At 41.8% G+C, this 26,613-nt stretch overlaps 2 protein-coding genes across 2 annotated transcripts; both read right to left on the bottom strand.

Annotated features, from left to right (window-relative positions):
• Positions 1-1,066: 1,066 nt before the first annotated feature.
• LOC115834829 (beta-defensin 109) lies at positions 1,067-8,458 on the bottom strand. The gene is made up of 2 exons (XM_030812368.1): positions 8,347-8,458; positions 1,067-1,272 (listed from the first exon to the last, which is right to left on the bottom strand). The coding sequence occupies exons 1-2, from the start codon at positions 8,402-8,404 to the stop codon at positions 1,067-1,069; spliced, it is 264 nt and encodes an 87-aa protein (XP_030668228.1). The 5' UTR covers positions 8,405-8,458.
• A 13,524-nt stretch (positions 8,459-21,982) lies between these two features.
• LOC100603332 (putative protein FAM90A26) lies at positions 21,983-24,999 on the bottom strand. Its single transcript, XM_012498554.2, is given in 5 exon segments — positions 21,983-22,945; positions 23,611-23,719; positions 24,178-24,227; positions 24,229-24,381; positions 24,868-24,999. Coding segments are annotated over 5 exon segments (1,407 nt in total).
• Between the last annotated feature and the right edge of the window lie 1,614 nt (positions 25,000-26,613).

Raw genomic sequence — 26,613 nt, 5'->3', positions numbered from 1 at the left:
CCAGAGAGAAGTGAAGCTGTCTCTGCCTCTGTACAAGGAGAGTCCATATGAAGAATGGGGAGTAGCAGCTTGGTAGTAAGCCCCATCCAGCTCCCACACATTTGGCAAGGCAGGTCTCACACCCACAGTGTTCCACTGGGAGTAGCCAACTAAGTTTCAAGAAGTCTGAGCTCAGAACTCAAAACTGACCCATACCATAAGCCTCTCATATGGAGACAGCAACTGCAACCTTCAGGCCACACCCTTCCCAATCCACCTGCAGAGCAGGGGCCCCCAGCTCCTGGGCTTGCTGCTGCAGCACACTTCCCACTCACCTCTCAGTTCTGGCCTGGGGAGTTTGTCCCCATTTTCAGTTGGGAGGTTCTCTCAACCTGTGACCACCATCTGAGTTAGCTGGCAGACTTCTAGGAGGTCCTCTCTGAGGTAGAATCAGAAATGGCTTCCCTCCATCCTGCCAGAAACTGTGAATGTGCTGGAGATTCAAAGCACATCCCAATGCCACTCCTCATATACTCACCACTCTTCCCTAAATCAGCTCCAGCGCTGAGTAGGGTTAAGGCCTTCCCTCACGGCCTGGATTGATAGGTTTCCCAGTGGAAGGGTATATCTTAGAGTCAGTTTACCCCCCTCTCACACCCTGGAAACTTACAATTTTCTGCCTAGCTTATGGTGTAAGCTGCATCCTACTGCTTCTTTCAAATGGTCTGTGGCTTATTTCAATTTTCCTGTTAAATTCCTGTGTTGCTTCTTGAAAGAAAGTTCACAGTGTGAATCTCTACACACCATTTTGTCTTTCCAAGTGCAAGAGGCAGGCTAACAATGCCTTCAATCCACCCTCTTGGAAAACAAAAGTAACAGTTTTCTCATTTTTAAAAGTTTTGTTAAGATCTTTTAATGACTCACAAAGAAATAGTACTTGGGTGTATTTGAAATTAGTATTTATTCATTTATGTTGATAAGTGAAAATGCAAGATGTTTATCAAGATGGAAGTACTTAATATGTATATTTTAATATTCTTAGATGCAGATAACTTCACTTTTAATGTATTTTTATTTTATCTCAGTTTCATTTCAACTTAGGTTTAAGGGGTTCTTGATAATCTGACATGATAAGTGGTGTTGGAATTGGCATTAAAATCCACCATGCTCTACAGCACTTCATCCTTCTTCGGCAGGAACCAATTTGATCTTCTACTACTTTGCAGACATCTCTTCTGCAAACACCAGACAAATTGAGACAATGACCTTCTGCAGCACCCAAACCACCTCTTACTGCAGGGAAGAAGATCCAGTGAGATAGTTAGTCCACAAATGGAATGTAAATCCATAAACACTCTTAAGTAACAGAATAAATTTAGTATGAGCATTTTTATGTGGGAGCTCTTGAAAGGGTTGCTACTCATATGTCAGAGACACATGCAGATTAAGAAAGGTAGCAGTTCCAGTCCTTGTGTGGCCCAACAGTCACTGCATTTTTTGGTGGGGAAAAGGGATGTGGGAGGAGATGGTACATCTTCTTTTTTTTTCTCTGGGTTTTCTGTCAGAAAGTGCTGTTGCTTACTCCAGTGGTAAAAAATGCCAGTGTCTTCTGCCAGAGTGGGTTACTGAGGGCCATGGTGGTTCCACTTGTGGCTGATACAGATAGTCCCTTTCTGCTTTTGTTTCTAGCCAAAAAAGATGTTTCTGGCATCTCAGGTATGCTGATTTCAGCAGCTGTTTTTTCTATATTGCCATTCTTTTTTTTTTTCTTTCACTCTCTCTTTCTCTCTCTCTCTCTCTTTTTTTTTTTTTTTTGGCTTCACTGTGTTGCCATAGTTTCTTAAATGGTCCCTTGAACCCTCCCAGGGCTATTTTGGTTTGTACATACCTATCTATATATTTTTTTCTTGGGGGTAGGTTGTAGAGCTAAAGGCTGGTATATCCTGCTCCTGCTCCCTCAAGTGACGTTACTCCCCCAAGCTAATATTTCAGGCTTTCAATTTATTCATGCTCTCATCTGTTCAAACATAAGTAGAAATTACGTTTTCTCTCCACATTTGGGTTTGATCTATCTACTTTAATTGCTAATAGTGTCTTAGTCATAGAATAGATTAGTTAGAAAAAAGTATGTTTTTGACATTATAAATGATTCTTTCAATTTGTGTCTAAAAGTGGAAAATGCTAGAAAGCTTAACATTTATTATTGTATTCAGACCAGTATTTCCTCCAGATGACCTTTATTACAACAAAGATAATTTAATGAAGATCTCTCTAATGGTAAAGCTGATGGCTTTGTGCTATTACAATATCCTTAAAATAAAGTGACGGTCTGGTGGAAAGAACAACTAAAGCAAGGATTAGGAAAAAAAAAGTTAATACCTTCATTTTGATCTCACTCTGCATTAAGAGTTTTCATTGTGTTAAAGATTTATTATACATTAAGTAATTTAATGTTCATTTAATAATAAATGGATCCTGTTAAATGATTTTTAAAATTATAATCACATTACTTTTATTCACATCTGTCTACTGATGCCATTCCTAGATGAGAATGGTATAACATTATTTTATTTTTTTCATTTCGCCACATCTTTATTTACTTAGGTTTATGCTGTATCAAAGAATGTATGTGTGGGAGTAATCGGTGATTCAGGAATGCATGAGGAGGAGGTTTAAGCTCTTTAACCTTGAACAATTAAAATTAGCAACATAATATTGAAATACATACACAACATTCAAGTGGTACTTTCAAAATAGTGTATATTTCCTCTGTTTATTTGTAGCTTTTAAGCCCAGCTAGAAGCATTCTATTTCCTTTAGGCACCATAAGTCTGAAAGTCTGTAGTGAAAACTACAAGTAGTAAATGATGTTAATTCATGTGCTCCCACCTGTGGAAGAATTGAAATGTCTTAGATAAGAAAAGATGGTGCAATTGGTGTACAAAGTATCTAGAATATAATTTGGTGCTGGTTTTTCTGTTTCTATAGCAGAATAACATATATAATATACCCATTTCATCAAGTTATTTAAAAATGCCTTTGAACGGGGAGAATTGAAAATAATACTGTGAATCCTGGTAAATATTTAAAAATAATGAGAAGAATATTGCCTTTACAAAGTCAAAATTTGTCTGAATACAACCCATATAGCAATTTCATAGCAAAACACTTCCTTCAATGCTATTAAAATCAGAAGGAAAAGAAGAATACCCACTGTCAATGTTGTATTAATATCGTTCTAAAAGTTTTGGACAATGAAATAAGTTGTAAGAAGAGAAGTCAGGGGAGACTTGAGCCCATTGTTTTTCCTTTCCTTCTATACCTCCCAAAATACCATTGGAATGTTGTAACATTTTGAAGAATCTATAGTAGTGTCCCAAATCATAGAATGGTATGAATACATCTGAATCTGAGATATCTCCAAAAGATACAAAATAGGTGTGATTAGAATGAAAGAAAGATTTAGGCTTTTGGCCATGACTGCAAGTTAGCTGCTCTCAAATGACTGCTGCTATCGAACAAATACATTTTAGAGGATCTCTGTGAAACATTTCTATTCTTGAAAATGGTTAGGCAAGTTCTTAAAAAATCTCCTCTTTCAAACACAAAACTAGTCTGTGAACTGGAGCTTGAGCGCTGGGCACTTTGTATTGGCTAGCTGACAGAGGGGGGTGAGGGTTTCCCAGATCTTCTGGGAAGATCTGCTATTATCAGCAATGCTAATGGTGGTGCTACTGACTCTTGGGCCATCAGAAATTCCAGTTCGTTAATCCTGGAACTTCTATATTGAGATAAAGCATTGAGTCAGTTTCACAGAGGAAGTTTGGATAATAGCATTCTCATTTCAGACCGTAGAATGATGGCACATTAAGGATGAGCAAAGAGTTCAGTATTAAAAAATGATCAGGTAAGCAAGACACCATGAATAAAAGTTAATGAAATCAATAGCACATTTAAACCCTTGAAAACTAAATGTATTGAAATTGTCACTGTGGGGAAATAATTAAGCAGCTGTGTATCCATTGTTTAAAGAAACAATCTACTATTACAAAGATGTAAAAACAATAGTAAAACAATATAGGTGATAGAAAAAATGGGCAGGTCTGGCTGGGCGTGGTGGCTTATGCCTGTAATCGCAGCACTTTGTGAGGCTGAGGCGGGTGGATCACGAGGTCAGAAGTTCAAGACCAGCGTGCCCAAGATGGTGAAAAGTTGTCTCTACTAAAAAAAGAAGTGTATATATATATATATATATATATATATATATATATATATATATATTAGCTGAGCATGGTGGTGGGCACCTATACTCCCAGCTACTCAGGAGGCTGAGGCAGGAGAATCACTTGAACCTGGGAGGTGGAGGTTGCAGTGAGCCAAGATCGCACCACTGCACTCCAGCCTGTGCAACGGAGTGAGACTCTGTCTCCAAAAAAAAAAAAAAAAAAGGCAAGTCTGAATTAAAAAAATTTTAAAAATAAATGCAAGTTATTAATGATAGATATAGGTAACAGGATAATTAGTAAAGAAAAAAATGTTTAAATGATATATCCAGAATGTAGCATGTAAACACAAGGTCTAACATTTATTTAATTCAAATATGCGGGGAGAAAAGTGTAAGAGGATTCACCATTTCAAGAGATTCTCAGAAAGAAATTAGGAAAAAGTATAAATCCATTGATTCAAAGAATATATTTCTAGCAGATGATATAAAAATAAGTTCACATTAGTTAAATTATAAAACATTAAAACCAAACACCAGACCATACAAACTTTGAAAAAAGGACAATTTATAATGAAATAATATTTATCTGAATATTATAGTGAAGCAAAAACTAAAAATGAGTAAACTAGTATCAACAAATGTTGAGAGAAAATAACTGTTAATATGGAATTGGGTACTCAGTAATGCTGTCTTTTAAGAACAAAAATAACAATATGAAATTGACAGATAAAAACTAAAATTGTTCACTACCAAGAGATCTGCAGCAAATAAAATTTCAAAGGCTATATATCAGGAAGAAAGAATTTAACCCAAAAGCTGATCTCAGAGTCAACTTTGAATTCCATGAATATCACTAAACTGATGATAATAGTAATACTTTCTGGCATGGGGGGATTCTGAAAAGAAGTGAACTTTTACTTTTGTTTAGAATTTAGAAAGTTATAGAAAAATGCCCTTGCCCTGAGAAAGAGAATAAGCTGGATAATCTATAGATCATAGATTTCATTTTAAAAGACAGAGCTGAGGTCTCAAAAAAAAGCTAATTAACTTAAATTCAGACTGATGAAGCCGTACTGAAAAAAGAACGGATCCACAGATGCTTTGTGTGTACATGAGTTGCAGCAGCAGAAGCAGGAGGCAGCTGCCCTTGATGGAGAAAAGAAGGAAACAAGTAAACCTCAAGCAAATGTTGAAAGGCTGAGTGTGGACTTGTGATAGTTTAGCATCAGTAGGGGCCCAAACACACTCACTCTCACTCACTAATGCTTTAATGCTTTTCTCTTTCTTTCTTTCTTTTTCTTTCTTTCTTTCTTCTTTCTTTCTTTCCTTTCTTCCTTTCTTTCTCTTTTTCTTTCTTTCCTTTCTTTCTTTCTTCCTTTCTTTCTTTCTTTCATTCTTTCCTTTCTTCCTTTCTTTCTCTTTCTTTTTTTCTTTCTTTTCTTTCTTTCTTTCTTTCTCTTTCTTTCTTCCTTTCTTCCTTTGTTTCTTTCTTTCTTTCTCTTTCTTTCTTTCTTTCTTTCTTTCTTTCTTTCTTTCTTTCTTTCTCTTTCTTCTTCTTCTTTTTGTTTTTTCTTGACAGAGTATCACTCTGTCACCCAGGCTAGAGTGCAATGGTACGATCTTGGCTCACTGCAACCTCCGCCTCCAGGGTTCAAGTGATTCTCCTGCCTCAGCCTCCCAAGTAGCTGGGACTACAGGTGCGTGCCACCACATCCGGCTAATTTTTTTGTATTTAGTAGAGGCAGAGTTTCACCATGTTAGCCACTGACCTTGTGATCTGCCCGCCTCAGCCTCCTAAAGTGCTGGGATTACAGGCGTGAGCCACCACGCCTGGCCCCACTAATGCTTTTTTCCTGACCTATCTTGTGTGCTCCTAGGTAAGATCAGATGGAGAGCGGGAGAACCACATGAGACACTTTTGAGGGACAGGCATGTAGGAACTGCTGCAATTTGAGGTCAGAGCAAGATAAAGGTCTCACTGTGAGAATCGTGGAAAATCCTCTGTTACTGGGGAGTGGGTTGGGGAGCTGAGAGAATCCCCCCTTCACTCTCTTTTCTCACAGGTGCATAAGAAGAGAGGCCTGATGAGATCTGAAGGCAGGGCAGGGCAGGTAGCTGAGAGAAGTAGATTGTCTGGTCTTTCACTGAGTGTGAGGCAGCTACTGCTCAAGGTTGGGCAAGGGATGGGAGCCCTGAGAGATTCTTGAGGTACAGAGATAGAGGCTTGCTTAGGATGAAAGTGAACAGGAAAGCTAAGAGAGGCTCCAATGCTGACCATGGCACTCTGCAAGAAGAGAAAATCTGTATGTAGAGGTTTCTGAGGGAAAATTGTGAGTTCAGTTTTGGATATATATTACTTTTGAAATTAAGTGTCCAATTAGATACACCAGTTATGCAATTGGATAATTTATTATAAGCCTGGAGTTCAAAAGGACGTCCAAAAGGAGAATTTAAAAGGATGAGACTTGCTGAGCCCTTCCAAAGAGTGTGTGGTGAGGAAGAAGAGAAGAGGACCAGGAACTGAGCTCTGGAGCTCTCCAATAGGAGGTGTGATGGAAAAAGATGAGGAAGAAACAAAGGAAGCCAAAGTGGTAGCCCCAGTGAGATAGGCTGAGAATCAAGTGAATGTGCTGTCCTCGAAGCCAAGTGAAGAAAGTATACTGTGAAGAAGGAAGTGATTATTTGTGTCAAATGCTGCTAATGGGCCAATTAAAGTTGTAGTGAAAAATGATCATTGGATCTAGCAATACGGAGATTATTCGTCACTTTGACAAAAGTGGTGTCAATAGCATGGTCAAAAAAGGGGGAGAGAGCCTGATTGGGATATATTTAAGAAACAATGAGAGGAGAGGAATTGAAGACAGAGAGTGTGGACAACTATTTTAAGATGTTTTGCTGAAAAGTAGAGCAAAAAATGGGATGACAGCTGGCATCAGAAGAAAAGCAAGGACATTCTTTTTCTTAGATCAGAAAAACAACAGCATATTTGTATGCTGATGGTAATAATTTACTAGCATCAAAAATGATGACACAGTCATGATACAGTGAACTGCAACAGGAAAATCCCCAAGTACGCAGTGAAGAGGGAATATAATACACAAATTTAAAAATTATTTGAATCTCTGAAACATCTGTTTTGATATTAACCTTTCATTCCTGCAATAGTTATTTTAAGCATGTTCTCATTTTCTCTTGTTCAGTGTTGCCAAGTTATTACAAAGTGTATTAGACTTTTTGAAAAACATTTTTTAAAATACTAGTTTTTTCTCATTTGTTTCATTAATTTATATTTTGTATTTATAATTTTCCCTTTATCTTCTTTAGGTTTATTTTGCTGTTTTTTTTTCCAAAAGCCCCCAAAATGCATGTTTAGCCCATTACATTTTAGCCATTTTTGTATTGAAAGTTATGTTACCCATTTCTGTGTGGTGACCTGTATATACCATGAGCAGCACTTCCTTATGTCTTTGCTCCTTATTAATTCACTTGTCTGAAGCTCCTTTAACTCTGCTTTCTAGTCCTCAGTTTCACTTTGGAAATCATTTTTTATTCATAACCACATAAAACATAATTTATTTTGAAAAGTCTCTTATATAATTTTCACTTATTCTAGGATTATAATTTTTCTGTTTGTCTCTTCAAAAAAAACTTTCAGATTTGTCAACACTCATTTAGCATTAGCTCCTATTGATAGGATTCCGTCCATCTCTTTTGACCTAGTAAGTGAATATAATAATAGATACCATAGAAATTCAATCCTGTCAGATTTAACTGCCTGCATATAAATTTCTGTGTCCCACAAAGGCATCTCATTGAGGTCACATTCTGTTGTATCCTTACTTTGTATCTTGAGATGCCTTGGTGGGGCATCAAAATTTATATGTAGGCAGTTTGATCTGACAGGATTGAATTTCAGCAGCATCCATTATTATATCCACTCACTAGGTCAAAAGACATGGATGGAATCTTATCAACAGGAGCTACTGCTAAATGAGTCTCTTTTCTATTTTTCCCTATTATAATCCTAGTGAAGCTGTAAATATTAGGTTCTTGAACCCACAGGACTGATTCTAGGATCTTGTCTGGCCAGGGATATAGCCTGCTAATCTGCAGAACCTCATAGTAATCAGCTACCAACTTACCTGGGGATAAGAGAATTGAAAAAAGAAGGAGAATAAGGAGAAGCAAATGTAGTCTCATGGCTGAAGGACCAGCATCAATGTGGGTTGAGCCTGGAGTCTCTGGGCATCGAGTGTCTGGGCCTTTTTATGAAGCTCTCTGAGTCTGCGATTTGTCCTTGGTTAGTAGAGCCTAACAAAAAGAGAATAACTAAATCTCCCACAGGAAGCTTCCAGGACACACAAGTACAAAAATGTGCTTATATCTCAATGGATGAGAAAGCAGGTGGATGCTATTTATTTCCCAAAGATTCAGGATGTCTTTATTGTCACCTGCTTTCTTTATTATTTTCGACATGCACAAGCAATAATCATTGATCTGACTTTATACATCTACTGTTTGCCAGGCAATATAGTAGGAACTGAAGCAAAATTGTTATACACTAACAGTACATAATTAATGGATATAGTTTGGCAAGTTTGCGCATATATATTACTCTTGTTACCATACCCAATATCCAGGTAATAATATATCCATCGCCTCCAAATGTTTCCTACGTCCCTTTGTTGTTGTTGTTGTTGTTGTTGTCAGAACCCCTAAGATCGACCCTCTTAACAAATTGTTAAATACAAAATACCTCATTGTTAACTATAGGTACTATGTTTTGGAGCCTAACTCTGTAATTGACTCATTTTGTATAGCTTTAACCCTTGAACCATAACCCCATATTTTTTTTCCCCACTCAATAAAACACCAAACTCTTTTAAAGCACATTCTATATAATCCACTTTATGAAGCTTTTCCTAACATTCTTTTATCTGCTCCCCCCCTCCCCAGTAAAGGGAACCATTAATATAACAATTACCTATTTTGGATTATTGTGTCTTTTACATACATTCCTTCATGAACCCATTTAACACTTTATCTCCCATTATCTTATTATGAAGTAAAATAAAACTTGACATGATTTTAAAAATGAAATCACTAAAGGGCTTTGTAAAATTATGATGTACCATTGCTTATTTGTAAGAATTGAAGTTACGTTAGGGGGTTTTAAAAATCTTTTGTTTTTATTTGTTGCATATTGTGAGCACAGTGTTTTTTCCAGCTGTTTGCTTTGGGAAGAAAAGTTGGAGTTACAATGAACATCATAGGCTATCTTGTCTAGTCACTTACATTACAGATGAGGAAATGAGCTGAGGGAAAGGGAGAAACTTGCCGAAGATCACCCAGTGATCTAGTGAGGAAGGTGATAGGCACAGCACTAAGGCTTGGTATTCTGAGCCTCATTCTATTTTCTCCTCTTGCCCCTTCTCTGTTTCTTCCTCTCTTCCCCAGCCTTCCAGAAAAACTTTACAGTGCTGCTGCAATGTCTACCTAAGGGCATCCAGAGGAGACCCCACTTTTCATTAGACTGCTTTTTTAAGCACTGTCTTGCATTTTCTTCTTAAGTCTTGTTGTACTCCATTTTTGGCTATAAGTAATGCTTCTGCTATGCTGTTCCATCCAATTAGTTTCTTCTATTTTCATTGAGTGAAAATTAAAACAAAAAAACCATTACTTTATCTAAATTTGGAAGTTTTAAAACTTGATTAGAATTTCCTGGGGATATGGATGTAAGACATGTATTTTAAAATATTTTTCATTTTCAAAATTAAAAATCAAACCCATATATTTAGCCAGGATGACTACTTGATAACTACTAATCAGTTGTGTCTTCAGTAATGCCACAAGGATAATAATCTTATAAATCAGTTCCCTGGTGTTGTGTGCTACTGAGTTAATACAATTTGATATGGTATCACTTTTAACCAGGCTTTACGGAGTCACACAAAGGAACAGCACAACAGAACCATAGGGTAGGATGTATAGGGAAAGCCGGGATGTAAAACCCAGCCTTGACTCTGACATTTACTCCACTGTTGGGAAAAGCACTTCACTTCCCAGAGCCTTAGTATTTTCCTCTATAAAACAGGAAAAATAGAGCCATATTTAAGGTTTTGTCAAATCTTGTTGCTGAGGGATTTTATAGTGTCTGCAACTATCCTCTCTGCTAATCATAACAAGCCTAACGAACTGTTCTTTTGTTTAGTTAAAGATATTTTTGCATTTGTTTACAAATCCTTATTCTTCCCTTCACAAAAAAGGAAGCATTTTAAAGGAAATTTGTAAAATGTTAAGAGTCTCTTACATATCAGCTCTTCACAATGTGATAGAGTAGCTTAACCCCATCCCTAAGAGTTTAGTTTCAGATCAGCCCCAAAACTATGCGGAGTGTGGGATAGAGAATATATTTCAAACACATTCAAAGGCACACACACAGTATTACCTAAGGCAGAGGTGCAGATAAAAATCTTGGATAGACAGCTCAAAACTCTTAGTACTAAAATAATCCTAATAATAATTTTCCTTCCAAAGTCACCACTGACAATCAGATCACTTAAGAGTTGGTGCCTTAGGTTTTCAAGCCTTGCGTAACTTTTGGCTTTCTTTTTTGATCGTGTGCTATTTATCTCATAGAAAGAAACCTCTTCTTCATCCTATGCCAGTGCCATATTGCAGGGGCTTGTTGACGTCTTCCTGGTATGTAGCAATCCCGGTGACTGGCCTCTGGCTTCTTAGGAGCAAGGCCATCACATGCTTTTGTTCTTTGTCTGCTTGTTTCCGTGTAAGGGCCCCACATACAATGGGTGCTTAACAAATATTTGATCAACTGAACTCATTTTCCACCTCCGTTCTCTCCGCTTCAATCTTTCCCTTTTACTTCTTCCAGATTAGTCTTCATATAGCAAAATGGGAATTGTTCAAAAACTGCCCTTCATCTTTATAACTTGAAGGATTCATTAACCCTAAGCAGTCCTTTGAAATTTACTATCACAGACTAGATAAAAAAGTCTGGGTTCACCAAGAATAGACATGTGTGCCATCATATTTTCTGCTAAAAACTTTGTAAAGTGTCTTTTAGCAAACAATGTAAAGCTTAGAATTTGACCATCCCTGACAATGTAAAAGGATCATCCGCATTCTCACATATCCATGGCTACTTTCCCACTCCTTCCCCAACCTTGAAATCCTGAATTCAAAAGAAAATAGAGAAGATAGTTTGCCTCATATAAGGCAAGAGGTTGCTTAATCTTTCTTGCCTATACACATTCAAGAGCTCCAGAAAATTTTCTGATCTACTTAGGATGCCTGATCATCTTCTTGGGTAAAAGCAGTAAGTCCTACACATCATCACCAAAACCATGTCTGTTCAAGGGGTCTTATACCTGTGACTCACGATTGCATGCTAAATGCAGAAGGATATGCTCTGTTACAGGGTCATATCTGGTCATTGTGTTTAAGTTCTAATTTAGAAGACTAGTTGCTGAGAAGGAAGAGGGAATTACAATGTTAGGAACTGGAATGCAACTTAAAGTAGAATAATGCCTGATTATTTTGCTTTTGAGGTGTAGTAACTGCTAGTAAACTTGCCTAATTAATTCACATTTAGAGGTAGAGTAAAAAGGGTTTCAAGCACTTGAAACACCACTGACTTCATTTCCTTCGAGAGTTGCTATGGAGAGTTAATGAATTATGAGGCTGCAGGTCTCTCAGCCAATAGGTCTTGTAGATTTCCTATGTGACTCCCTTTTCTGGTCATAGGTGATTTTACTTTTGCTTTGAGTATTATAGCACCATAAGATGTCAGACACTCTAGTCTTACCAAGTCTTACACAAACTTTGTCTTGTTATTTGGTAGAGCTTGGCTCATTAAAAAAAAAAAAAAGAATGATAACGAGGAGGACAGCAATCCTCACGGATGAGGAAAGAAGAAAGCTTGGCTTTATTTCCAGTAGGCAGAGAAAACTTCCGTCTGTGGCCCTCTAGCACCAGTGGAATGTCTCGGTTTGGATAATAAGTGTCCTTCCATACCTCATTAGGCATATTCACAGACAGAGATATACTATGCACACAAAATCACCTTCATGGGATGACTGAGAGTCCATGTTTTATTAGACACTAAGTTCATTAGAATGATGTGGGTGCACAGTTTTGACCAGAAAACCTTGTTAAATGGGAACATAAGCTACAAATATTTTGGCAAAAGATTAAGGTTTATGAACAAACAACCATTTATATTAAGTTACAATTAATTAGGCCATGTTGAGAAACCGTTGAGTTAATGATTAGACATTTTGTTAGTGAACACTTCCCAGACTTTACTAGCCCTATTAATCCCCGCTTTGCCCCTGGTCTGAACCCCCACAGTGCCTCGTTTATGGTACAGTGCCTACTGCCTTGTATGTTAGATTAGTGAATGTATATTTGCCTCCTCTACTACTGCGGGAGCTTCTTGTTTGCCAGGCCAGGGCTAAAATTCTCAGAGCTGCGGAGGAGTTGAATCATGTGATCATTTATTCTCAAATCCTCTTCATCAAATGAAGCAAAACAGGACAGTGAAAAGTTACTGCCCATGGAAGCAGGAGGTCTGGGTTTCAGTTCTAAATCTCTAGATCTATTACTAACTGGAGGTGTGGCTAGAGTCAGGAAAATTTTCTTCTTTAAGTCTTGATAGCACCTATGTAGGTCCGGATCCATTGGATCTAGATAAGGGGATTCTCAATAATTACTGTGCATAAAATCAACTGAAAGTGTTAGTTTGCAATGCAGCTTCTTAGCCCCATTCTATGAAATTTTTACGGTTTTATAAATTAATAAATAATTTTTATTAGACAATGTAAATTTCCTTACTTGCACCAGCATACAAAAATATTGAATAATATTAGCAGCAGAATCTTTCAACAAACTAGGTATAGCTATTAAACCACTTTGTTTCACTGCTTTTTATTTTCTTTTATTTATCACCATTGTCTTCATTATTATCATCATCACACATTGTTGAACACTCATCATGGACCATATGGCATAAACATTGTTTCTACTCATAAGGAGTATGTATTCTCTACGTGTTTATAAAATTAATGCCTGAATAGGTTTGCTTAAACAAGGCAAAAGCTGATTTCTTTTTCACTTAAAATTAACCTATAGTTATAGCATTCAGGGCTAGTACAGATACTTTCTAATATCATTAGGGATGCAGGTCCCTTCCAGCTCTCTGCTCTGCTATACTTTAGAAAAGGCCCTAGTTCGGCTGCTAAATTCCCACCTGTTATTTCTGAATTCTAGACAGCAGGCAGAAAAAAGGCATGACAGAAGGGCAAAGGAACATCTACCCTTCGTTTTTAAATTTTTTAACCAACCCCCCTTAAAAACACTTTGTTGAGACATGATTACATTCAAAAAGCCGTACCTATTTAATGTGTATATCTCATGAGTTTGAGAATAAGGATATATTGTGAAAGCATCACTACCATCAAGATTATAAACATATTCATCACCTCCCAAAGTTCTCCCTCCCATTCTAATTATTATTTATATTGGTAAGAATAATTAACATAAAATTCACCCTCCTATTATATTTTAAGTGTGCAATACAGTTTTCATAGCTATAAGCACAATGCTGTAAATTAGACCTCCTGAACTTATTTATGTGGTATATCTAAAACTTTGTACTATAATCACACCTACACATTTATCTGCACCACAGCTCCTGGCCAGTCTTCCCTCTGCTTCTGAGTTTGTTTTTTTGAGATTCAAATACAAGTGAAATCACACAGTATTTGTCATTCTGTGTTTGGTTTATTTCACATGACTTCATGTCCTTCAGATCCATCAATGTTGTCACAAATGACAGGGTTTCATTATTGTATAATACTGAATAATATTCCATTGTGCATATATATATATATAACATTAATTCATCCGTCCATGAATGAATGATAACCTGTATGTCTTCTTCATAAATCTTGACTGCTGTGAACAGTGCTGAAAGGAATATAGGAGTGCAGATACCTCTTTCACATACTGATTTCAATGACTTCATATATATATATTTATATATATATGGATATATATATTTTTTATATATATATGGATATATATATATTATATATAAGTAAGTGGGATTGCTGGAACAAAATGGCATTTTTATTGTTTAATTTTTGAGAAACCTCCATGCTATTTTCCAAGGTGGCCCTACTAATTTACATTCCCACCACCAGTATACAAAGGTTCCCTTTTCTCCACATCCTTACCAACTCTTGTTACCATCCATCTTTTGGATAATAGCTATTCTAACAGGTGGGAGGTGATATTTCTTGGTAGTTTTCATTTGCATTCCCGTGATGACTAGAGAGGATAAGAATTGTTTACATATATGTTGTCCATTTATATCTCCTTTTTCGAGAAATGCCTGCTCATATGTCTTTGTTCATTTTTTATGTTTTTAATTTTTATTTTAGACACAGAGCATACATGTGCAGGTTTGTTACATGGATGTATTGTCTGCTGCTGAGGTTTACAGTATGAATGACCTCATCACACACGTAGTGAACATAATACCCAACAGGTAGTTTTTCAGGCCTTGCACCCAACCCTCCCTCCTCCCTCTAAGAATCTCCAGTGTCTGTTGTTTCCATGTAAGTGAGAGCTAAACAGTGTATAACTCAATGTTTAGCTCTCACTTATACATGAGAATATGTAGTATTTGGTTTTCTGTTCCTGCGTACCACACCACACTGGGCTAATTTTTGTATTTTTGGTAAAGATGGCATAGCTTCAGCATGTTGGCCAGGCTGGTCTTGAACTCCTGAGCTCATGCGATCCACCCACCTCACAAAGTGCTGGCATGACAGGCATGAGCCACTGCACCTGGCTTTTCTGAACTTTTTTAGCTTATATTAGGTTTGTCTGTTCTAGAATTTTGTATACATTTATTTATATTATGGACACTTTTTAGTTTTGCTTTCCCCACTCAGGGTTAGAAAGATTATATTGATCCATGATCATGATGTTGATTAATAGAGTTGATTATTTGCCTTTATTGCTAAATATTATTCTTTAATATGCACATAATTTATCAATTTCCTCTCAATAGACATTTGAATTGTTCCTAGTCTTCAGCTATTGTTAATAGAACTCAAGGACACATTTTTAAAAGAAAAAATTTCAACCCAAAATGTCCTTTCCTTTTGGCTCTCCAATATTGTGTCAGAGTTATATTTTTGTTGTCTTGAAAATCCAATTACATTGAACAGGATGTGTCTCTAGAATCAAGGTTCAGTATATGTGTGGTCTGGCTGTGTCCTGGAATGTAGCCCTTATTAGTTTTATTAAGCATTTTCCTATATAAATTGAAATCAAGTAGAAGTCTCATTTTTCCACAGTAGGAGAAATAGAACAGTTTAGGACTTTGGAGAGATAGCAACTTGCTGCTTGCCTGTGCAACCCGCCTCAAAAGATACAACTCCTCCAACTTTTGATTTCTGGTGACTTGTCCAAACAATTAAATGTGAATTGACCTTATTCCCTTACACTACTACAAGTCGATCTTCTGCACCTGGCCAAATACAGTATAAAATTGATGAGCATATGTTTCTTTTGGTTTCATACTTTCTATTTAAAGCTATTCTCTTTGCCTGGGCACTATGGCTCATGCCTGTAATCCCAGCAGTTTGGAAGGCCAAGATAGGTGGATCACTTGAGGCCAGGGGTTTGAGATCTGCCTGGCCAACATGATGAAAGCTGTCTTTCCGAAAAATACAAAAATTTTCTGGGTGTGGTGGTATGTGCCTGTAATCCCAGCTACTCAGGAGGCTGAGGCAGGAGAATCACTTGAACCCAGGAGGTAGAAGGTGCAGTGAGCTAAGATCCCGCCTCTGCATTCCATCCTGGGTGACAGAATTAACCTCCATCTCAAAAAAATAAAAAGCTAATCTATACTTTCCTTTTGGTGCATTATTAGAACATAGAAGGCAATAAGGCAAAACTATTATGGGTGTATTAGTGCATATTTGCAGCATCTAGCACAGTGCCTAGCCCATCACTTGTGTTGAAAATTAAGAGAACCTTCTTAATGTCACTTTTCCACACTCTAGTTCTGAATTTAAAGAAAGAAAAAGGTAGGTTAGCAAATACAGGTATCAGTTATTCCTATTGACAGATCATTTGGAGAACATGTTTTCGGGTGTGGGAGAAAAAAGGTCCCTAACTCTCCACCCCAGAAATAATTTTGCTGATACAAAAATCAGCCAGACATAGTGGCACATGCCTATAATCCCAGCTACTTAGTAGGATGAGTTTGAGGATAAGGATACATTGTGAAAAAGGTGGGAAAGTCACTTGAACCCAGGAGGCAGAGATTGCAGTGAGCCAAGAGTTCTCCTCTGCACTGCAGCCTAGGCAAAAGAGAAACACTCTGTCTGAAAGAAAAAAAAAGTTGTTGCTATACAGCACATAATTTTATTGTCATCTCATTTAAAATTGAATAGTACATTTGGTTTGAATTCTTATGCCTGCAGAGACATTTGCTTCTGGCTTAAAATCACTGGCTCTAGGAGGAAACTGCAGCAGAGGGCATCGTAAGGATTTCATAGTGTCTAAGTTCTTCTTGGTAATTCCTCAAATAATTCCTGGCAATTATGTTAGGTCTTGAACTTCAGTTACTTCTTACATGTTTAATAAAAAGAACTTCAAAACGTTGCCATGGCTGTTGAATTCCCACAGGCTTGTCTTCCCTTTAAAATTCATCACATGGTCTGTACTCTTTTGCAGATATAATACATAAGTTTGCAGGTGGATGCTTTCAGCCATTAAGTTCAAAAGTACTGCTACATGGGCCAGGCGTGGTGGCTCACACCTGTAATCTCAACCCTTTGGGAGGCCAAGGCAGGCAGATCATGAGATCAGGAAACTGAGAGCATCCTAGCCAACGTGGTGAAACCTCATCTGTACTAAAAATACAAAAATTAGCTGAGTGTGGTAGTGTGTGCCTGTAGTCCCAGCTACTCGGGAGGCCGAGGCAGGAGGATTGGTTGAACCCGGGAGGCAGAGATTGCAGTGAGCCGAGATTGCGCTATTGCAACGCAGCCTGGTTACAGAGTGAGACTCCGTTTCCAAAAAAAATAACAAAATATTTTTTAAAAGTACTGCTACACGGATATCCGTTGTCCCAGCATCTCTGCCATAATAGCTGAGGAATTACCGAGAATGTCTGTTAATTTCTTTAACTCCAAATTTGTGTTATGTCCCTTGATCTCCTGTCATACCATAAATTGTATTATTCATAAAATGGACACTTTATCTATAGTTATTTCTTCTCAGTGTGCTACATCCTTTTAGAATTTAAACATACAGTGTCTCCCAACCTGAAATTTGAATTTTTCAAAAACCATAAAAATGTTTTTGGACACCTTTTATTTCCAGCTGTTTTTATGTCCTCTCCTGAATCCAAGTTGAGGGTAAAGTCCATTCGTCAGCATTTCTCCTCAACTCTCAACCTCATCCCGCTCCTATATGATGTTTGTCCCCATGAATTGATGCACATAATTCTTGCTGGCAGTGGTAATGTCCTAATAAAAAAAATCATGAGATGTCATCAGACTTTACCTTATTTTCTAGCTCAGCAGAATTTGATTCCTGTCTCATAAGGAAACCCTATTTTCCCTAGAAACTTTTCACTTTTGTCACAGGTTTGGTTCCCAGGGAACTGGATATAGATGAAGTTTAGTGTGCAGGATGTTTATTAGGAAGTGACATCAGGATTCACATCTGTGGAAAGGATGGGAGGGAAGCCTTATGTGCAAAGGGACAAGTCTAATGGCAATGCAGCCTGACATTGTCAGCTGGCCACACGGACAGAGCTGTAGAGCTAAGAAGGCCTCCCCTATTTGTTCCAATTGAATCAAATGGCAAAGCCTATGCACACCTTGCCTCCATTAATAATTGTGTGCTTGCCATTTGCGGAAGATGAGACTTTGAAGCAGGTGGCTTTCTGCGGCTGAAAAAAACCTTAAATGTGCTGACAAAGTTTTCCAAAGAGACAGAGAATGGCATCTGCCGTGTGTGTTGCTCCTTTCCAAAGTGGAAGCAACAAGGGTAATGGCCTCCAATGGCTCTGTATGCAGATAGGTGGATGGTAATGTCTGTCCCTTCTGTGACCTAAGAAAAACAGATGGCAGACATGCAGCCAGGCAGTTAGAGGTGACGCAGTTTTAGGAGATAAACATCTGTCAGAAGCAGTGCTTCTTTGAATCAGGTGTGACACGAGCCTTGCATCCCTTGCATGGACCCCTTCCCCATTATCCTGCTGTCCTACCTCATGAAGGTGGGTGGGGGCTGGCTGGTGGGCAGTCCCAGTACCAGGTACACTTCGCCTGCAGTGTTTCCACATGAGTTCCAAAGTAGCCCATGTGCTCATCCATGAACTTTGTGTTTTCCTTATGCTGCTTGTTCTTTGCCTTTGAGGAACACGTTTCATTTGACTCTCAGTCCAAACAACTCATGTGTCCCTATATCTGTACATTGTCCTTCACTTAGGGGAATCTCTAATCTCTAATGCCTTCTTTTTATTTTTACTATTAATATTATAATAATTAACATTGTCATTATTATCTTCATTGTTGATATTCAGTTATTTTTATTAATAGAGTTAATATGGATTATTATATTGTGGCTACTTACACCAAGATGAAGATAATTTATTAGTTCAGAAAGAATCTGCATTCTGAAGGTGAATGGAAGTTCCAGATACAGATGGGCAGACGCATGCCCTGTCAATTCCTGGTGGACCTCCTTGTGACTCCTGGACCTAAGGGGCCTCCCGAAATGTTCCAAGACCCCTCCAAGGCAGGGATCAGCTCGTGCATTCCTGAGAGCATCCAGGATGAAGTGAGGCTCTGGAAAAATGCAAGAGTTTCCACATAATCCCAAAAAACCTTACTGGTGAACTGGATGCCACAGAAAGAGGACTGGTCTTCGACACAACAAAATCATCAAAATTATTTTGAAGTCAGTTAGGAAACTGAGGAATCACTCTTGCTGCCATTAACGCTGCCATTAAGCGGAAGAACAGGAGCTTGTGAATGGCATCCCTGGCCTACCTGAGACTCCACAGATATTTCTATGTGGCTTCAGACACCAGAAATCTCTGTGATTTTCAGAAAGGCAGGGACAGCTCATGCCAGCCCATCCCTCTGCAGAATGTGTCACACAAGATCAGTGGCATGGAACCATCATGGACCGCACTAAGGCTCAAGGGCAGCTTCCCAGGCCTGCCTGTGACTCTAGATAAGTTCTGAGTCCCTGTGGGTGCCCAGGAAAGGTTAGTGATGACCTCGAAAGAAGGGGCAAGCTGAAACCACCACTAAGCAATCTGCAGGATTCCAACTTCAGCGGGAGGCCAAGGACCAGCTCATATCACACTTGTGCCCCCAGAAAACCCCTGGATGCAATCCCACTCTGCAGAAAGTTCCACAGAGAAATGGCAGGGAATTTTACATTCTAGACTGCATTTTACAGTGCTTCTGTACACGTGATGAGAAATTTAACATTGGTGTATCTAACTCTGACATGTTTCAAGAAGTGATTTTTAAAAATGTAATAAAGACAAAACATAATTTGAACATATGCACTATGTGTAAAGTATGCTTCAGTTGCATCAAGTAGACTCACCTTGAGATACAATCGTGGACAACCTCCATCTTCAGAATATCTATTTTTTCAGACTGGAACTCTCCAACCAAAAATCAATAACATCTCAAGTTTTCAACTACAACAAGCCGACGGAAAATAAATACATTAATTCTACCTTGAATTGGACTGCACTGGGAAACACAGATGAAGAAAGTCAACACCACTTTGTCCTTCAGTGCCTGGCTCCTTTTTCAGCTCGTCTTGGGACTCCAGGCATTGTGCCTGAAAAGTCTCCCGGACGCCTGTGAGGCTCTAATTCCCTAGGTCCCATTGCCATTTCTCTGGATTTGCGAAGATCCACCGGACCTTCTGTGGGACTCCCAAGTCGGTGAACTTTTGTGCCACGTCCCCTAATTCTGCCCTTGGTCATCTGCACCTGCACGTGTTAGTGTCCGTGTTCCTTGGACGGGAAGAGACAGGCAGGAGTCGGAATGCTCAACCAGCACACTGGGGACATTTTGTCACGTAGCCCAAGTGACCCCATGGTCTTCTTGAGCTTTGGAACCAGTCGCGTCCCCCTTGACACTGCACCCGACTCTCAGTTTCTCAATCTTGTTGGCCCGCCAGCAATCTCCAGTTGGATGAATTGCACCTGCTGAAATTTGATTCCCCTTTGATTTGCCCTTCATTAATTATTCATGATTCAGTTGGAACCCCTGCTTACGACCCCCTGTGGCCGTTCTCTGAGCTTTCCGGTCACATCGTTTCCTTCCATGCTCTTTGGTTTGTTGTGGTCATGCTCCTTCTGCTGTCAGAGGAGCAGAGGGTTGATCTTGTTGATTCTGGATACTGATACTTTCTAGGTGATCTGGATAATCAAGATAATGACCCTCAACAGCGGTGGAAAGGGTGCACCCATTTGGTGTGTCTCAGAAAATCCCGCTCAGTTCCGAGGCCTCCTACACGTGGAATCCTGGTCAGAGTTGTTCCCAGGTCACAGAAGGGAGATAGCCTATGCATGATGGGATATCCCTGCCTAGATCTTTCAGTGAGTCTCTACCTCAGCTACTCTTGGGATCGGGGGAGAACCATGGAAAGGCCCGGTGTCAGACACCCGGAAAGAAGACGGGATGAATGTTTTACCTCTGAAGTACATCCCAAATCTTGGAGTTAACTTCAGCTTTGCTGGGGTCTATTTGGCGAATGAAACTGTGCCTGGTTCATACACACATCCGGAAGCCACTTCATGGGTGCCGTCCCAGTTGGAACCACACACTTGGCATCGGCGGTTGAGCCAAATGGGGACTCATGGTGCAAGCAACGCTTCCCACATGTTAGCGTGCGTGAGATTCAGTTGGCGGAATTTTATTAGGTGCGTGTTGGTAGAGTGGGGCTGAGGTTCTCTTGCCCCTGTGGATGTATAAGAAATCAAAGGTCCTGCCCAGCCCTACGGTCCCCTCAGTCAACTCTGTTTCGGAGACATAACGATTTGGATTGCTAACAAGTCAAGAAATTTTCAAGCCCTTGGAAAATCAGTTAAACACAAACAGGGAATGAGAGTCAAAAGACAATATGTCATCTTTTTGAGAATTTTATTCACTTCAAAACAAATTAAACACACATATTTACAAAGGCACTCCAGAGCCCAGTTTTCAAGGCTGAGGAAAGACCCCGAGAGCGCTTTGCGCAGCACGCTTCCCAGCGTCGGAAACACTGCACTCAGGGCGGGGCAGAGCCGAAGGGCTGCACCTCTCAGGGTTCCCTAACTTTTCCGTTATTCAGTCATGTAGAGAGCAAATACACAGTAATTCCCCAGTTTCATTTTGACGTCCCAGCGGAAGTCTGACTCCTGCGCGTCACCCAGTTTCTTAGGCAACAAATCACTGGCACGGAAGCGTTTCCTGGCGCGTTTCCGGAGAACCATGAAAACTACAATGTCCCTCACCAGAATTCAATGAGGCAATGAGGCGGAGTCCCTGCGTTTGCCCCCTGCCTGGCCTGCGTTCCCACATCCACAGAAGCGCTGCAGCCGGGGAGCTTCGGAGTCACCGCACAGAGCCTGCTCTCTGCTCTGCGCTCCTCAGTCCCACAGTCCCCTCCAAGTCACGGGAGCTGGAGGCCAAGGAGCCCCTGCCACCTGCAGTCTCACTCCAGGTCAGAATCGCTGTCCTCTGAGGAGGAGGAAACCTGATAGTCCTCATAGAGGACACTCAGTGGGACATGAACACAGGGACCCTCAGACTTCTCTGAGACATGAGGGCTCTGAGGGAGGAAGGCTCCTGGCTTCTCAGGTGAGTGAAATGAGGGAGCTGTCAGGAGGCTGGAGCTCCGCTATCCGTTTTCCAGTCTCCGGAAGAGCACTCTGAGGGGCTGGGCCCCATCATGGCTGGCCGCTGGGTGATGGGACATGGTGCAGGCCTGGGCAGTAGGCAGGCAAGGTCTGCTGTGCGGAGGCTGCCGGTCGACGCTGGGCACCTGGGCGGGTGTCCTCCTGCCCATCTGGGGTGACTTACTTGGTCCAAGTTCGGTTGCGGCTGGTGGAGGTTGGAAAGTCTCCGGAGCCCCCAGCTCACCTCCCTGGATGGCGTTTTCGGGTATCTGGAAGGGACCCAGTCTCGGTTTCTTGGGGAAGTTCAGGCAAGCCTGAATCGGAGCCTGGGCAGGTCTCTTGGCTCCTGGCCTGAAGCTGAGATTGGAGCCTAGGCCCAAGCTGTGTGTGGCGGCTGGTGGGCAGGGCTGTGAGGTCACCGCAGGACGTTTGTCGTGTGCCTGGGGGCTGATGGCCTGGAGCAGGCCATGGGTTTTGGAAGCAGCCTGGGGAACTTCTCGGCAGCCACCCTCAGGGCTGCTGTGTGTCGGCTTCACCACGAGGAGAGGCTCTGGGCCCTGGTGCCTGACTGCAGGCTGAGGGATGTCGGCCGCAGCCCCCGTCTGTCGTTCCTTTGGTCCAAGACTTGAGGAGGAGCTCAGACTGGCTTTTCTGAGGGGAGACAGTGAAGCCAAGACGGAGCCCCTGTCAGACATTTTGGTAGCTGAGCGATCAGTGAGGACAGGGTCCACACGTGGCCTCTTACTTGTTGTGTGGACCGGCCTTGGCCCACTTGCAACCTGAAACAAGGGAAACCACACACGTTAGAAGTTCCTCAGCATCGAGCCAACATGAAAATCAACCACATCCAAAGACAAGGTGCACACACCATGAAATTCTTAGTACAGTATCGACAGGCAGTCCTTGGAAGTAGGGACGGACCCTCCACCTGAGTGCTCATCAGCACAAGACACATGAAAGATGCGCTCTCGAGCTATGTGTAGCTGATCTAAGCACAGCATTGTTCAAAAGAACAATGTCTTGGGCATTAACTGGTTCAAAGTCCCTCCACTCAGCCTTCCATGAAGTGGAAGGGCCTAATGCCCTTCTGAAGGCAGGTTGGTGGCTCAAGTGTTCTCAGGACGTCTTCTCTGAAAACATGCATGTTCCTGGGTTTAGCCTTCTCCATGTTTGGGGCCTCTGAGGGACTAATTTCCTCATGCCGCTAGGAACGTGTTATTGGCAGGCTTGCCATAATTGGACACAAAGAAAGCAACAGGAAATACGGCATCTTCAGATGCCTTCACCTGGAATGAAATTGACCTGGAAGGATCGTGGAGTCCCTGACCCCAAGAAGGCAAGAAAGAGGGGTTCCCCGATTCCCTCCCGCAGACGGGAAGCTGAAAGGAAATCAACCAGGGTGACCTAGAGGAGAAAAAGACCGGGGGCCCATGGTGACACTCACCCTCAGATAATCACAAGATTCCGTGGATCCTTTTTGATTTGGCAGCGGCTTCTCTGGAGGTTTCCCGGAAAATGTTTGGAGGAGAGCCTTCCTCTGCCGGTCTTGTTGCCTGCAGAACAGAAAAAGGTGAGGCCGTGCCCCCTGGTTTTCCCCAGGAGACAGAGAGAACCCTGTCAGGGGCCCAGTCCCATTCCATGTTTTGTGATACAGAAATGGATATCTCGTGCCCTTTCCGCCTCTGCACCTTCCCTCACGTGCCAACCTTCCCGTCCTCCAGGTGGCCCTCCAGGCTTCCCAACTAAGGGCTGTGATTGGGATTCCATTGTTTTTCCCCCTGTCATGGGGAACCTGCGGGAAGCGCCCCCGCCTCTCCCCGTCCCTGAATCTCCCAGAGCCAAAGGAGCTCCTGGGTGTGGAACCCCGGAGGACACGGAGCTCTGGTCTATTTCTCCGCAGCGTTCTTTCCCTGGTCAGGAGACGGAAAGGCACACGGTGTGCAGGTGCAGAGACACCATGTCCTTAGGAGGCAGTACCCTAAGAGTGGTGAAAACGCCTCTCACTGCTCACCTTGGTCTCTCTTCCTTCTCTCCCTTATCCTTGTTCAAGGGTCCCGGGTAGGTTCTCTTCAACCTGGGGCTTCCATGGTTTCAGGTTTTCCTTCCCTTCCTTTTTCCCAAAGGTCTGGGGAACCGGGGCTGCCTTCCAGCACTTCATGGGGCACCTGGTACTTCTGGCCGTGTGACCAAAGGCCCCGAAGTTTTTGCACTTGAGCTGTGGGTGGAAAGGAAGTGATGTCAGTGAGTGAGCTGAAGCCACAGGCAGCGATCCGATGTCAACATTGAAACGGATTGTGAATTCCGAGCTGAATAAGGATTCCAAAGAGGGGACACTGGCGTGGGGGCTGGTAAGTGCTGGGAGAGTTCGGGTACCATGTTCCCTCCCAAAGCCCATGTGACGGAGGAACTCTAAAAGGAAGGACTCGGGATTCTAAGGGGCACGATCCTGAACCCGATGTCAACAACACAGCCAAACGTGGCTACGCAGGATTCTAAGTAGAAAGGGAGGTTGCCCCCAAGAGTCTCTCAAGGGACCTATCGGGCTGGGGAGGAGGTCCCAAGCCACGCCCACCTTGGATGGGGAAAGCAACTTGGGTGGTGCTGACAGAACTCTTTGGAATCCAACCCAGGCTCTGAGGACCGTGTGACACCCCCTCCCCCCGCCCCCCACCCCCACCCCGATACCCAAGAGATCCAGGACTAGACTTATCCTGGGATCTTCTTCATCGGGCGGGGGAGCCCTTGGCCCAACTGGGGCCCTCCGCTGCTTCTGGAGGGTCTGGGCTCTCATGAGTCTGTTTGCCCCAGTTTTGGGGTCACGACTTGCCATCATCTTGGTCTCCTGGGGGTTTTGTGACCACCTTTTTCAGGGGTTGATTGTTGGGTCACCTGAAACACACACAAACACACACATATCGATGGTTAAGCACATCGGATATTCACACACCCGCAGGAAGCCCCCAGCTAACTCCTTGCTGGTGTGGTCATGAGGAGACCTCACCGCCAGTCGGTCAGATCTGTGGATCACAATGTGCTGTGTGCATCCTCAGATACTGTGTGTTCCTCTGCCGTGATTACCTAGTCCAAGAGTAAACGTCGCCTGCCACAGGGCCCATGGCCTAGGTATGGGAAGTTGAGCCCAGCCTAGAATGGATTTTTAAACCACCCATGCATGAGCCAATCTCCCACATAAGCTCAATGTCTAAACCTTTTAGAGTTGGTCTGGGCTCCTCAGATCAAGGCAGTCAGGACTGTCTTGCCACTTCTTGGAACCCTTGAATGCGAATAATTGTCACAGAAAGGTGAGGCTCTTGTCCTGACACCCATCTCCGAAGGTGATTTATTACCACCAAATCCCACCCCCATGACAATCCTGTGCTGGGCGATACGAGCAGGTCCATCCCACCGAAACTCCTCCAAGCCCCTTTCCTTCCTCACAGGAGGCAGAGACGGGCAGCATAGCTCTCCCAGGCTGATTATCGACCACCTGAAAATGGCTCTCTGTTAACATACTGCAACAATAAAGGGATAAGATGGATTTTTAACAAAACAAAGAAGGAAACCTTTCAAAATACTACTCTTGCAGGATCATAGGCTATGTGCTTTAACAATAACACTGCAATAGCTCAGAATACTAAAATTCCTCTTTGGAATTGCCTTCCACATCCCCCTCTATGCACACAAATAATGTCATCTGCTCGGAATGGACCTAGTATACCATTTCTCAGCCAAGGACACCTGGACATTAAGAAATTCACCCAAAATTGTAAAAGAAATTCACCCAAGGTCCTCGGCTTCCCCCCTCACTCTGCAGAGAAGCAAGGGTCCGCCACACTCAGAAGACCATAAACGGCATCTCTAAAATCCTGATGGTCCTCGGGATAGTGGGATGCCAGAGGTTCAAGCTGTTTCCAGGATTCCTCCCCACAGGATGCCACGTGTATGTAGATCACCTGCAGGTGACTCCACTGGAAGCTTAGTCACAGGTCTCGCCTGCAGGGAAACATGTGCCTGTCCTGCCTAAATCTGAAAATGCACACAAAGGAGTAGCCCACCCCATAGACAGGCCAGCAAGGGCTTCGTGGTCACTGTGGTTACCCAGAGGGAGGCCCTTGGGATGGGACACAAGCACCAGCACAGACAAGGCGCAGGCAGATGCAGAGCTCAGACCAGATCTGTCCAGAATACAGGTATAGAAGAACTGTGCTGCTAAACTCCCAGGGGCCCAAGCACCTCCTGCAGGTATACCTAGCAACACCACCTCTCCCAGCTCCTTGGAGCTTACTGAATGCTTTCTCCACTCCAGCTTCTATGCTGAGCACTGCCCATGCTTTGATCCCAGGTCATCTATGAAGTGGCATGAATATGCCTACACTGCAGATGAGATACTTAAGACTCAGAAATGTGAAGTCACTTACCCAGAGCCACACAGCCAGGAGCCAGCAGA

Source organism: Nomascus leucogenys, chromosome 4 (genome assembly GCF_006542625.1).
Source record: "Nomascus leucogenys isolate Asia chromosome 4, Asia_NLE_v1, whole genome shotgun sequence".
NCBI classification, from domain to species: Eukaryota; Metazoa; Chordata; class Mammalia; order Primates; family Hylobatidae; genus Nomascus; species Nomascus leucogenys.
Note: the sequence above shows the minus strand (reverse complement) of the source record. Positions and strands in the feature narration are given on the sequence as shown.